Genomic DNA, 14318 nt, shown 5'->3' with positions numbered 1-14318 from the left:
GAAAACCACTGTTGATTTGTAGTGGGGGGTGTCATGCTTCTATGTTCACTTGTAAGTTTCTTCAGCTCATAAAAATCACTCAGCAGTTATATTTTGGCAGTTCCCTTCAAATTTATCTTTTTTTTGGATGAGCTTTATTTTTATTGATATTCATTCAGTGACTTAATGAATGCCATATGCAGAAACACAACATTAATACAAAGCAAAACTGAACTGTAAATAACATTGCACTTTGTATCATATACAAATTAAATCACTTTGCAAAGCCTTATTGTTAAATTCAGAGGAAACTAAATGTCACAGCAAAAAGCTAGACAAAAAAAACTACTCGCATTTTCTGGCTGCTTCCAGCCTAATGGATAATGAATGACAAACAAGCCCTCCAGAACAGACTTAATGGTGTTGCAGCTATGCTGATAATACAACGTGATTCTTATGATCACATTCAGTCAACTTCAGTCAATCAGCAGGGTTAAATAAATTTCTGATTTATCAGATGTGGATCGCTGTGCAGACCCGACAGGCAAAGCAGAAAACAACATCCATCAGAAGCTAAGTTCATATAACAGAGCAGTCTTTAGTTTCTTCTTGGGCGTGTCACACCAAATTATGTGTTTCAGTGAACTCTGTGAGTTATGAATTCCTGACTTTAGCCATGATGCAACAGATACAGAGACACATTTAGATGCTAATTGCGCTCTGTGTGTTATTTGTGGTCCCTTGCTTTTCTGCATGCAGCCTTCACACACGGATGCACGTGCATGCTCACATGTATCTTACGTACACCTTCAGAGACTGTAGTGTGTACTGTGACATCCCCCTGCAGGTGGAGCATGGGTTCAAGGCTGTGCACATCCAGGGTGTGGAGCTGATGCACATGGGCCAGCAGTCCATGGGCCACTATCCCGTGCACTTCCACATGAACGGTGATGTAGATGAGCAAGGAGGCTACAACCCACCCACTTATGTGCAGGGATTGTCCATTCACCACAGCTTCTCCCGCTGTGTTACAGTGCACGGCTCCAACGGTCTCCTGGTGAGTGGGCCAATGGGCTTGAATCGTCGATGTGTGTCTTTCATTTTTATGGTCATCATAAGACAAGTAGAGCATGTTGCACAAGGCCTTTTTCTTCACCATAATCAATAAGCACCTTTTATCGCCAACTTCCATCAGACAGTTAAAGTCTTCGAGGCACCCTCTTGTCAACCTCAGTGTGACAAAGGCCAGGGCATTATTGACACCATCCACCTACAGTCAGAGTTGCAGGAAGCTTGCAGTAATTAGCTTTTGCGTGAGCGCAGTTCCGAGACGGACAACTCTGTAAGCAGTGCAGAACATTCACTCGTTCCATTTTGGTTAGAGCTGAGTTTAGTTTAGTATAAACACCTCTGAAGGTAACCTCTGCAAGGAACTCTGAGGACATAGACAACAGTTCCTTGATGAGGGACAACGTCTTGGCTATCTGACCTGGGCTATGCAGGGATGCAGGGAGCAGCTTGTGACTGAGCTCCTTCTCTTTTCTGGATTTGTCTCTACAAGACAGATCTTCCCTCCTACTGAATCTAAAAGCAACTTCTTCATAAGAAACAGTCCCTTCCTGCTAATTGAGGCAAAGGTGCTTGCGTGGCTAGGTCTGTGTTGATGACTAGCCTGTGTTTGTGGTGATGGCAGGTGAAGGATGTGGTGGGCTACGATGCGCTGGGGCACTGCTTCTTTACGGAGGATGGCCCAGAGGAGCGCAACACCTTCGAACACTGCCTGGGCCTGCTGGTGAGGGCAGGCACCCTGCTTCCCTCCGACCGGAACAGCCGCATGTGTCGCCACATTACGGACGGTGCCTTCCCTGGCTATGTGGCCAACCCACGGCAGGACTGCAGGTGGGACCCGCTTTCCAGCTCTCACCTGCGACCCTTCATTTCACCTCAAAAAATAGTGTGTAACACCCCCATTTAGTCACAGAAGCTCAGTCACAGCTGGTCCGAACTGGTAAAGACATGCCGTAAAGACACAATTACATTATAGCACTGAGAATTTCTCGAGTTATCCTCTGTTGGGTCACATTTTGAGGCATTTTGTATAAATATAATCAGTTTTGGGTATATATTACAAATTTCTATTTGATTTCTTTGCTGAAATTATTAAGCCTTTTTGAACTTTCAGAGAAAGTAATAAACTAGAAAATTGCTTTTCACAAGTAGCATTCCTTTAAATGAGCCTTCCTGTAAAAGAAAGATACTTTTATGGATTGTGTTCTTATCTTTAATAACGATATTGGTGTATGTTATTTCACAATAACATGGTAATTCCACAGTGAAACGCCTCTTCAAAATGTCTGTGCAAGTTCTTCTCACAGCATCCATGGCAGGTGAATTGGATAGTTCAAGGTCTTACAAAAATGACAGTAAAAGATTTTTCTCTGCTGTTGATGCCTAAACAAATCATTTATTGGATAAAGCAAGCAATCATTTCTCTGTCCTGACAAATATAGGTTGCCCACAAGAATATTTCTTTCTTCAGCTCATTTATTATCCCCCTGGAGCACACTTCTAAATGACTCTGTTGTTTTTCATTTGTGGACATCAGGAATATTCACAAAGTCACAGTACAGCTCCCCAGCAATTGGGTTCTAGGAGGATTCTGATTTAATTCCTTGCTTTTTTTGGATTGATCTCTCTGACTTGGGATCTGATGGCAGTTGTGTTTAGGCAACTTTTGTATCACACAGTATTTTGTCTTATTAAGGACATTTTGTCAAAATGGCCATAATTGCCTTAACAATTTATTAAAAGTCAGCAGTACTTAAATGTAAAGTATCTAATTTTTTTATTACTGTGCACAGTGAAAATGTTAGCAGATTACTATTTAACCCTATTTTGGCTTGGCAGGATCCCCCCTGCTGTCAACAAATCAGTTTAACCCAGATGATCAGCTGTGGAGGGTGACAAATGGCTCCTCTTTAAGGAGAAGCAGATAACTAAGGAATTGCCTCCCTCACTGATAGTGCTCTCCACGAAATGCAGCCTGCAACTGGAAGAAAGGAGGAGCCAGCATTCAGTCTGACGGAAATCATTTGGCATGCCAGATGCTTACATTTGTTTGCAATCGTATTTGGGGGTCACATCACAGAACACTTTTGCGGCAACGCAGTCAAACCCTCTGAGCATCAAATGGCTTTGCAGACTAGAGCGTGCTCTGCAAAAATCGGATTTAAAGCTCAGTAATATCTAGGTGCACGGTAGCCGGCACCTTTCCCATTCCAACAGTCCAAGGAATCGGGAATGGCTTGGAAGAAAACGTGCTGAAAAGTCATAAACCTGCCCCAATAATTATGGCAGTGCTCCGATAGTCTTCATTCATTACCAGAAAGCCGCTTATCCTGACACACAGGGGCAGGTCTGCAATGAGTTTCTCACCGCCGAGTGCCAAGGCTGCTAGTAGGGCTTTAGAAAACACGGCCTGAGCTGTCTCACACACACACACACACACACACACACACACACACCAACATGTGTCTGGAGTGCATTCAGCAAAGATGTATATATGGAGGTAAAACTAAAAATGTGTGTGCATAAAACACTGAATGGCACTGTATAACTTTGGGTGTGTTATCATTGTGTCACTCTGGACATGGCACACTTTCTCTGTGACCTGGCTCAAAGACAGATGGAATAATACAGTATACAAAGAGGAGCTCAGCTGACACACACACACACATACGAATAAGTCAATTTAGAGGCTGCCATAGGGATCACGTCTGTATCTCCTTGATGTTCACTTCAGGCAGGGTAGGATGGTGTACAGACCCTGGAATGGCAACCAGACAGGTCCATGCTGCTGTACTCATTAGCTGAACAAAAATATCTGGTAAATAATATGCTAGAGATTAAAACATATAATCATAAAAGCAACATTTGTTCTGGTGTCCTGGGAGCTGTTGCACTCAGGTGCAGAAGTAAATCATTGCTGTCAATGGGCTCATCCTCAAAAAAATCTTTTTTTTTTTTTTTTTGCGGATGAGCCCATTGACTTTGTTTCTTGTTGCAGCGCCACGTCCACGTTCTGGATGGCCAACCCCAACAACAACCTCATCAACTGTGCAGCTGCGGGCTCCGAAGTGAGTAGCACCGTCTTCCATCTGCGTGGCACTCGGGAGGTGGGGGGAGCAGAATGCTACAGCTCTGTTCTGTTGGGATAAATAAGGCAGACAGCCCAGTCTTGGAGCCATCTTTGCCTGTGAGACACCCGGCCCAGTACACCAATGTGGACTGGAAATGAGTGGTTAGGCCCAGGGAACCGCGAGTGTTTTTCCTGCGGTTTCCTTCTGCACACGTACTGCTCTCTTCCCCGCCGACTGTGCCTTGTTGTGTCCGCAGGAGACGGGCTTCTGGTTCATCTTTCACCATGTTCCCACTGGGCCCTCGGAGGGCATGTACTCCCCCGGCTACACAGAGCACACCCCCATGGGAGTCTTCCGCAACAACCGCGCCCACTCCAATTACAGGGTGAGGGTGGGGCAAGAGCCCATGAATCAGTCTCTTCCCAGCTTGGAATTCATTACATACTAAGACTGTCCTAGCTCTCCACTTCACTTCCTCCCCCTCTCGCTCTCTCACACACTCCCCAATAATAATTACTGTTATCACCATATCTGAATTGATTTCAAACTGCTATTTCAAACTGCTCCTGTGATTCCCTAATTAGTCACAAGGCATAGTGTAAAAGAGGGCAGAAAAGCTTGACAGAGAAACTGGCGACTGAGAGCCCAAGATACATAATGTCTATTCATGGGGCATTATGTCATCATCTTGGGCAAGCTTATCTTACCTAAACAATGTAATTCTAATTAGGAAATGTATGAAGCCTTCGTGCTGTGACATTTCAGGCTGGGATGATTCTGGACAATGGAGTTAAAACCACACAAGCCAATGAAAAGGACAAGAGGCCTTTCCTCTCCCTAGTAGGTGCCAGGTGAGAACACCCGTTTTTCCACAAAGTGTCTGTTTCAGCGTCACTGTGTTGTTCATCTTGGAGAAAGTCATCCACTGTATAGGTATGGATAGGACACATCTTCACTGCCTATGTGGCATTTTCCCCTGATATGGTCAGGTATGGTCCGCACCAGGACTCGGACCCCTTAAAGCCCAGGGTGCCAGCGTTGATCCACCACTTTGTGGCTTATAAGAACCAGGACCATGGTGCCTGGCTGCGGGGAGGAGACGTGTGGCTGGACGACTGCCAGTGAGTGAGGCATTGAGGGAGGGGTCAAGGGGGACAGCGGTCACTTGAACTCCATCTTGCACCACTAACCACACTGCCGAAGACTTACTCTCAATTTCAGCTGAAGTTGATGACACAATACAATATTGCTCACCGTCCCAGTACATTCCACTGTCGCCTAATGTCCAACAGCACACTCTGTCGGAGGTGTCTTTAACTGAACTCTGTACACTGTTAACAATCTCTGTCATCCCCAGATTTGCTGATAACGGGATTGGACTGACACTTGCCAGGTAAGAGAATTAATCACTTTTTGCACTTTTAGAAGCTGACAGGGCACGAGTTAGGAAAGACATTATCAAATACATATGTTGTGACCACAACTGAAAAACTCCTCATACGGAGCCTGTTTGAAGTGCTGTGCCAAATGGAAGCTCTGAAAATCTGTGTGAGAGCTGTTGCCCCTGGGGGGGCACTGTTTGTGTGCGCAGTGGGGGCACGTTCCCGGACGATGACGGCTCTAAGCAGGAGGTGAAGAACTCCTTGTTTGTGGGGGAGAGCGAGAACCGGGGAACACCCTTCCCGGACAATCAGAACTGGGGGCCCGGCGGCCAGGACCTGAACGGGAGGAGTCTTCCCAGAGGAGTGTGAGTGAACCGACACACCTTGTGCACTTAAGCATTGCTGGAAACACCTGACAAGTTTTCATATTATCCACACCAGTTCTTTTCTCACTATTACTCATTGATCCTCACTATTACTCATTTACATTTACTTATATGTCATTGTTTAAATAAATGATTAACCGGATACCTTTATCTAAAACGTAAAGTTTAATACATTTTTGCAACTAGATATTTGAGGTTTTTGGTCTAATTCAGGGCTACACATTCAGAACCCTTCCCGGGACTCTGATGAAACTGTGTCACAAGAGTGATCTTGAACCATTTTCTTCCTGTAGGAACTTTCCCATCCGTGGCATGCAGATCTACGACGGACCCATTAACGTCCAGAACTGCACGTTCCGCAAATATGTGGCACTCGACGGCCGTCACACTAGTGCTATTGGCTTCCGGCTCAACAACTCCTGGCAAAGCTGCCCCAACAACAATGTCTCTGACATCATGTTTGATGACGTCCCAGTAAGTGAAGCTACGGACTTGATCTCAAGTAAACTTTGCTTCAGTGGTAATATCCAAATTATGCTCATACTTCTCCTATGCTCTTAAATCTAGAACAAATGGGATTTAATTTTTCTAGTTGGAATGCAACAACTTCTTACTCACAGCATGCAAAGGGATGCAATGCTGATGACAAGAGCACAGCTGTCACTAAAGATCACGGTGCCTATGTGTCACCAGCCCACGTGCAGGGCAGGAGGTGACAGAAAGAAGTGGAGCTCACATAGTGCCTAGGTTCCCTTACAGCCCTCATCCTCCTCCTCCTCTGCCTCCCCTGTCCTGTCCAATCAGATCACATCCCGGGTGTTCTTTGGGGAGCCAGGCCCCTGGTTCAACAAGATGCAGATGGATGGGGACAAGACCACAGTCTTCCATGATGTGGATGGCTCAGTCAGTGAATACCCAGGTGCTTTCCTGGTTAAGGAGGACAACTGGCTACTGCGCCACCCAGATTGCATCGACGTGCCTGACTGGCGGGCAGCCATCTGCAGCGGCCACTATGCCCAGGTTAGCATTGCCTCCACTGCTTCACTACAGACTGAACCCATCCCACAGGTCCGTGGCTTTCTCTGTTTATTTCCCAGCATTGTGCTCAGCCCCTGGATTTTGTTATGTCTGGCTCACCATTATTAGCCCATATTGCTAGTAGAGTGCCTGGAGAATGGAAATCCATCATAGGAAGTGTGTGACTAGTCCCGGACTTAGAGAAACCAACCAGAGTACCAAACACCAAAGTCAAGAGGCAGGGCATGAGGGACCTTTGGTGATGCCTGGCTATCCTGTCAACATATTTCTTGTTGTGTGTAGTAGTTTTGTTGTAATTAGTTCATGAGAGGGGGGTGCGGTGGCGCAGTGGGTTGGACCGCAGTCCTGCTCTCCAGTGGGTCTGGGGTTCAAGTCCCGCTTGGGGTGCCTTGTGGCGGACTGGCGTCCCGTCCTGGGTGTGTCCCCTTCCCCCTCCGGCCTTGCGCCCTGTGTTGCCGGGTAGGCTCCGGTTCCCCGTGACCCCATAAGGGACAAGCGGTTCTGAAAATGTGTGTGTGTGTGTAGTTCATGAGAAGTGTCTTGAACTGTCCAGCACCTTCCTGCACACAGCTGAGGCACTGCCCTAATTCGATGCGGTCGGACTCACTCTCCACGCTCATTGTTTCAGTGAAGTCCAGTGAAGCTAACCCTGTCGCTGTTGCCAACAGATCTACGTTCAGATACGGCACCCAGCTAACCTGAACATGAAGATGGTGAAGGACGAGTATCCGGATCGGCCCCTGATCCTGGAGGGGGCCTTGGGAAAGAAGAGACACTACCAGCAGTTCCAGCCCGTAGTGACCCTGGCCAAGGGCTACACAGTGCACTGGGACCGAGCTGCGCCTGCTGAGGTCATAGTGTGGCTCATCAACTTCAACAGGTCGGCCTGCAGTGCCTCCAGTAACCATGGGCGGAATGCTAACTTTCCTAAATGATTTATTTATTATGCTGAAATTCCGTTCACCCAGTACACATCATCCAGACTAGTGCAAGCTATTAGGGATTAGAGGAATTTTTCATGGGATGTTTCTTGTTTCACTCCGAAAAAATGTTACGGCAGCAGTGTATGTTGCTAGTGATACACGGCCTCACGGTACATGGGCTCTGTCGCTGTGTTTAGTCGTCCTGGTGACGACTCAGGATGTCTCCTCCTGTAAGTGTTTAGAGGACAAAAACACAATGTGTACAAATCTGACCTGACATGTGTAAGATGCCCGGGAGCCATTAAGATCCTGGGAAATGCTGCAGACAGCTCATACATGTCTGCTTGCACAAACGCGGGAGTACACCATGTCTAGAACACACACTACAGTTTGCAGTGCTATTTACAAAATTTTTACCAGATCATTCATAAACATGGACCAAACCATTCAGAGCATGTAGTTGGGGTGACAGTGGGGCTGAAGCGTCTCCTTCTGGAGTCCTCCATGAGGCCTCTGTCATTCTCCATCATGTACTCTGCCTCCCTCTGCTGTCCACTTTAGGGACAGTAGGGTTGAGCAGTTGTCTCATGCAGTTAAATATGATAGTGTTAAGTAAACAGCCAAAGCAAACCCCCTCTGTGTGATCACAGTCTCTGAATAGTATAAGAGACAGTGAATTTTAGCTTTCACAAATGCCAAGAACATAGTAACACAATAAGAGAACAGAAGTTTCAATGTTGACATCTAGGGTGTGCACGGTATCGCCACACACATCTCTCCACACAAGTCATTAGTAGACCTCTGTTTTTTGACCTTTCAAGCATCGTAACAGGTATGTCTCTCCAATCAGGGATGATTGGATCAATGTGGGCTTCTGCTATCCCAAAGGAACAAACTTCACCATTATCTCAGACATTCACAACCGGCTCACCAAGCAGACCAGGAAGCAGGGGGTCTTCCAAAAGATGCAGCAGAGGGAAAAACTGGAGCACAGCCATCCAGGCTGGGGATACTACTACTGGGAAGAGGAGACTGGGTAGGGACTCTGTGGCCTTGTGGGTGAACTTGTATTCTTTGGCATGTGTGACAGTAGCTCGGTGAGAGAAGAGACAAGATTTCCAGCACGGAACTTGATACTTGGCCTCATCAGTGTCTTTGGGCATGGCATTGTAGGGCCGAGACTCTTCAGTAAAGTGCAATTTTTTGTTAATACTTGAATGACACTCTGCCTCTGTGCTTGTTGGGCTTCTTGTCTCCAACTGTTCCATGTGCTCTTCCACCTCCTCCAGTCTCCTCTTCCTGAAAGTCAAAGCGCACAATGACAAGGCCGACCTTGCCTTCTGCTCCGTGAAGGGCTGTGAAAGGATAAAGATCAATGCGTTCATTCCCAAGGGCAGCGGTCCCAGCGACTGTATGGCTGAGGCCTACCCTGCACATGCCCAGATGCCCATTGTAGACGTTCCCATGCCCCAGAAGCGACCAGCCAACCAGCTGGTAAGGAATGCTTTTTCAAGCATGTGGTGGTTTATAAAGGAGCTTGTTGATCGTCCAAGTTTAAGTAAATGAAAAGTGTTTCCAGCATTTTATGTAAACAAATATTTAAGCAGTTTGAACTGTTTTGGAAAATTTCTCACCCCGTAGGAGGGTCAGACTACCGTTATTTCTTAAATATTGGGGTCCTGAAAGAAAAATGTACTAACCACATCACACACACACACACACACACCATCACACATCTGCTGAAACTGCTTGTCCCATACGGAGTTGTGGGAAGCCAGAGCCTAACCTGGCAACACAGGGCGCAAGGCTGGAGGGGAGGGGACACACCCAGAATGGGACGCCAGGCCGTCGGAAGGCACCCCAAGCGGGACTCAAACCCCTGACCTACCGGAGAGCAGGACCCAGTCTAACCCACTGTGCCATCGCACCCCCCTGAATTATTAACCCCATGCAGATGTCAAAACATCAAAAGCACATAAAGCACCCATTCTGCAATCATTCAAACTTTTACACAACAGACAGTGTAAACTGACTTCCTGCTCTTATGTAGCAGACCTTTACTGCCTTTGTCTTACTGTTAACGTGGATGATGTTTGCTTTTACAATCTAATTATGTCAAATGATTTTTGGTCAAATGGTTGTCATGTTGCATATATTTCACCTATGGTTATCTTACACAAAAGTGTTTATTGCACACACATCCTCTTAAAAATCTCAGGGAACGCTGGTCTGGAGTCCATCCAGGAAATGTAGTGTGTCAAGCAGGATACACCCTGGACAGAGACCTTGTGATGATTTGGCTCACGGGTATTTATGATGGGGCAGCACGGTGGACCAGTGAGTAGCGCTGCCACCTCACAGATCCTAGCTGATGTGAGAGAACATAGGTTTGATGTCTGCTCAGCCTGTGTAGAGTGTGCATGTTCTACCCATGCCTGTGTGGGTTGCTGGGTGCTGACTAGCATGGTGTTCATGGCTGAGCTCTGACAGTGTCCATTCTTCCAGCAGGACTCAAAAGACCACTTCCTGGAGGTCAAGCTGGAGGCGTACAACACTCGCCTCTTCAACTTCAAGAAGGACTTTGCTTATGCAGAGGTGTGTGTCACACCAAGCTCTAAGCTCAATGAGACACTGTTCTGCTGACATTCCAAATATATGTCAATAAAATTTACACAGCAGAATTCACAGTTACAGATATCAAAAAATTTATTTCTGCAAAACTAATACATGCCATTGTACTGTGGTCACGACATGGTAAATGACACATGTGAGAAAGGTAAAACGTGCACAAAAAAGCTAAGTCTTACAAGAAAGCTCAAAATAGCTGCCCTGTGACATTAATCTTTTTAACTGAAAAAATAATGTTGCTTAGTTATGTCTCATTTCCTCCTTGATCTGCTGCACAGCTGTTAGTGGAAGAGAGCACTTTCTACGCTCTGAACCCCTTCAAAATGAAACTGCTTCTCTGCATGACTTTTTAATGATCTTGTGAGCACAACTCTTTTCTTGCACATACTTTTTAGTTTTTCTTGTGCACATGCGCTAATATTTTCTGTGCTCATTTTTTTTTAAATTTATTTTCCGATGGCACCTCCATGGCTTTGCATTTAAGCCGAACTTCTCATTGTCACGTCTTTGGTTATGTTGAGTGTTATGGATTTGGCACAAAGGTGATAGCGGTTTATACATGAAATGGTATTTTCAATCAACAGGTCAATGGAAGGAAGATGTACCAGCGTGAAGATGGGGTGCAGCTGACTGTCATCGATGCTCACAGTGGCAAGGTGCTGGACACCAAGGGCTTCAGGAACTCTCTCCTGCTGGGCATTCCTGCTCAGATTGAGAGCTACGTCTCTAGCCTCAAAGACGAGTAAGACTGATGCTCTGCGCTGGTAACGGCTACACTGTTGCCAACTCTGGAATTTTGTACGCCTGTCGTACCCTTCTCTTGGCATGCACATTGACGAACTACTTTTGCCTGATGTCTTTTCCCGTTTGACCGTTCTCTCCTTGTATACGCAGATCTGTTGTGATGATCACCTCCAAAGGACGCCTTGTGACCAAAGGACCTTGGACCAAAGTACTAGAACAACTTGGAGCAGATAAGAACATCAGATTAAAGGGTGAGTCTAGGATGCAATATTGAGAATTCACGGTGCAGATACGGTGTAACATTTGTTACTGTTTGCATGGTAGCGTAGTAGAAAGAGCTGCCTTCCACTTGAAGGACCTAGGTTTGAATCCCTCCTTCTGCTGCAGTATCCTCGAGCCTGGTTCTCAGAATTGCTGTAGTAATGTTTAAAGCATGGTAAGCAGCTTAGTGTACAAACCTTACATTCTAAACTGCATAGGACAAAAGTGTCAGGAAATACAGTAATGGATAATAATTATTCACAACATCCTAAGCTGTCTGTTCAGGATTTTTGGAAATCCACTACATAGAGGATGTTCAACAAAATGCATCTTTTGTATTAATGCTATCCACATTTTAAAGCCCAGTAAATGGAAAGATAGCCAAGAAAGGGGGCATTTTATACCCCAGTATAACTGTGTATATAGGCATTTGGAATGGAAACTGCCCACTGCTGGAAGAGGGCCAGCTCAGAGCAAACACTGTCACTGTGTCCCACCAATAATAATAATAATGGAGTATCACATTTGCATCTTGTTTACATCTATCTATCTATCTATCTATCTATCTATCTATCTATCTATCTGTATCTATATCACCGTGTGATTAATGATATATTTGTACCTTGTTGGTTCTTTAGAAAAGCATTGTCACCTTTTTTACTATAATTCCTTCTGGCATAGACCAGTGAACCCAGGTCTGTTTTTTTTTTTCTGTGTTTCAGAAAAGCTGGCGTTTGTGGGCTTCAAAGGAAGTTTCCAGCCTGACTGGATCAAACTTGTGACAGATGAGGAAGGGGCCAAAATTCACCAAGTGCTGCCCATCCCAATGACGAAGAAGATGAAGCTATGAGAGCTGGGATGGGGCATAGGCAGGGGCTGGGGATTTGACAAGGATGATCACAAAGTGTGAAAGCTTGTACGCTGCACAGAAAGGACTACTGAGAAAACTAACAGCATGCATTAGTATTGTCTAACTACCTTTCCGGTTGGTCTTGGTGTATGTGACAATGTGGCCGTGAGTGATTCGATTGTATTGTTCGTTGAATTTACAGTACTTGAACGGAAAAAAGAAAAAACATTCCTTTGTCCTCCTTAGTGGTGTTAACCTACGTCTCATTCCAAGGGAAATTAATCTCATACTGTGCAGGATTTCTGATGTTAATACGTGTTTTTCATAATCGTTTCATTTCAGAATTTGTGGACCATTTGTATATGTTGTAAATGTGTATGTACCAGCAAAACACTTAAGCTGTAAAATCACCAAAGCATTTTAACCTAAATTGTCACGTTAAACAAATGGATTCCCCTCAAAAGTTATTTACAGTACCCAGCGCTCAAGTTATCTTCATTTCGAGGGTCAACTAAAGGATGCATAAGCTAATTTGTTTCAGACTGGTAAGAAGCAGAAATCTTGTTCCCCTATGCCGAAATAGCTGGTCTTTTTTCGGGAACTGTAGCTGTTAGGGTTTTGTACGTTAAATGTGTTTCTAAAATACAACAGATTGATAATAGATATATATTTTCTAATTATTTATTGTACAGGCACAAATGAACAATTTAGAAGGGACACCTTTTGAGTTGTATTTACTGTATTTCTGTCCTAACTGTAAAAAGAAATTCCACAAGGATATAAAAATTGATACCTACAGACTTGTATATGGTTCACTGTGTACAAAATCTAAAGTTGTTCAAGCAGCAAATGAAATGGATGTGAAATAATTATGACTTTGGCATAAACATGTTCAGTTCCATTCACTTTTGATTAAAGAAAAAATTACGAACCTTTGTAAAAAAAATAAAAGAAAAACTGAACAGCATTTTTTATTCTTATTGCATTCTTTTTGGTAATACTATGTAGTTTAATGACTTTAATAAAGTGCTTCTGCAAAGAGGAAAAAGTATCATTTTCTAACCTTGTAACTCCATTTGAGTAAAAGATACCAAGAGAAATTACATGCCCATCCCACCATAACAGGGTCCCGTACAACAAAAACACACAACAGTCGCTTATTGTAATGCATGCTTTTTTCTTTACAAAAAGCTTATAATTCAGTACAACAGCATTTTTATCCATCATGGAATCGTGACCCTGAGGAACATGTAACAGAGAGGTGAACAACACAAGTATGCAGTAAATCCCTCATAGGTGCCTCCCCACAACACAACTCTCATCACTCGCTATCTCATCAGCTGAGGGTAAGTACCTTGATCAATGGTATTCGAGTTGGATGAGATACAAATCTGGGTCCTTGGAGACCTTATACAATTAAAATATATAATGCAACAATTAACTCAGTTATTTAAATCACTGTGAAAATGTATGCTTTTCCATAACAAGTAATACCAGTACTGTAATTGGTCATGTTTATAGAAACGACTGGTGTAGGATAACAATAAGCAAATGGCTGGATCCTCTCTGGCAGGGTTGTGTGCCCTCCTGCTGCCCAGGAAGGTTTAAATAAAGGGTGATGGGGACATCTTCCCTTCTCCCTCCGTGGTGCTGGGTGCACAAACCACATTATATAAACAGTTTCAATAAGATGAACATGCTCACAATTGTATAAATAAAGCCTTCATTGCAAATAAAGATCATCTAGTGTCAAACATCTGTTAATAGTACTTCATTGCACCTCTAACAGCATAATGGCCACATGCTTTGCAAAGGAATGAGGGCAGAGATCTGGGTATTTCTTCATACAAACATCCATGAGACAAATTATCATGTGTCCATCCAAAGCGTAGCCTGTCGGAGATATGGAGCTTCCTGGATAGCCTCCACCCAGTCTTACACCCTCTGCTTGAGAGGTAGACTTTGGACCACCGCAATAATGCTCTACA

General features: G+C 44.6%; 1 protein-coding gene across 2 annotated transcripts in view; it reads left to right on the top strand.

Moving 5' to 3' along the window:
• The window catches only part of cemip (cell migration inducing hyaluronidase 1), a 56859-nt gene extending 43568 nt beyond the window's left edge, over positions 1-13291 (top strand). The window contains exons 13-29 of one of the 2 annotated variants that reach the window (XM_018763913.2): positions 827-1036; positions 1673-1878; positions 4046-4115; positions 4375-4503; positions 4884-4969; positions 5108-5239; positions 5476-5511; positions 5710-5865; positions 6180-6360; positions 6691-6906; positions 7593-7804; positions 8698-8883; positions 9137-9341; positions 10356-10442; positions 11060-11217; positions 11370-11470; positions 12203-13291. In XM_018763913.2, coding sequence (XP_018619429.2) covers positions 827-1036; positions 1673-1878; positions 4046-4115; positions 4375-4503; positions 4884-4969; positions 5108-5239; positions 5476-5511; positions 5710-5865; positions 6180-6360; positions 6691-6906; positions 7593-7804; positions 8698-8883; positions 9137-9341; positions 10356-10442; positions 11060-11217; positions 11370-11470; positions 12203-12330 — 2499 coding nt within the window. In that variant the 3' untranslated portion in view covers positions 12331-13291. Of the gene's footprint in view, positions 1-826; positions 1037-1672; positions 1879-4045; positions 4116-4374; positions 4504-4883; positions 4970-5107; positions 5240-5475; positions 5512-5709; positions 5866-6179; positions 6361-6690; positions 6907-7592; positions 7805-8697; positions 8884-9136; positions 9342-10352; positions 10443-11059; positions 11218-11369; positions 11471-12202 lie in introns of both variants that reach the window. The other variant, XM_018763912.2, reaches the window with a different exon arrangement.
• Positions 13292-14318: the final 1027 nt, after the last annotated feature.

Source organism: Scleropages formosus, chromosome 11, assembly GCF_900964775.1.
Source record: "Scleropages formosus chromosome 11, fSclFor1.1, whole genome shotgun sequence".
Taxonomy (NCBI): domain Eukaryota; kingdom Metazoa; phylum Chordata; class Actinopteri; order Osteoglossiformes; family Osteoglossidae; genus Scleropages; species Scleropages formosus.
Note: the sequence above shows the minus strand (reverse complement) of the source record. Positions and strands in the feature narration are given on the sequence as shown.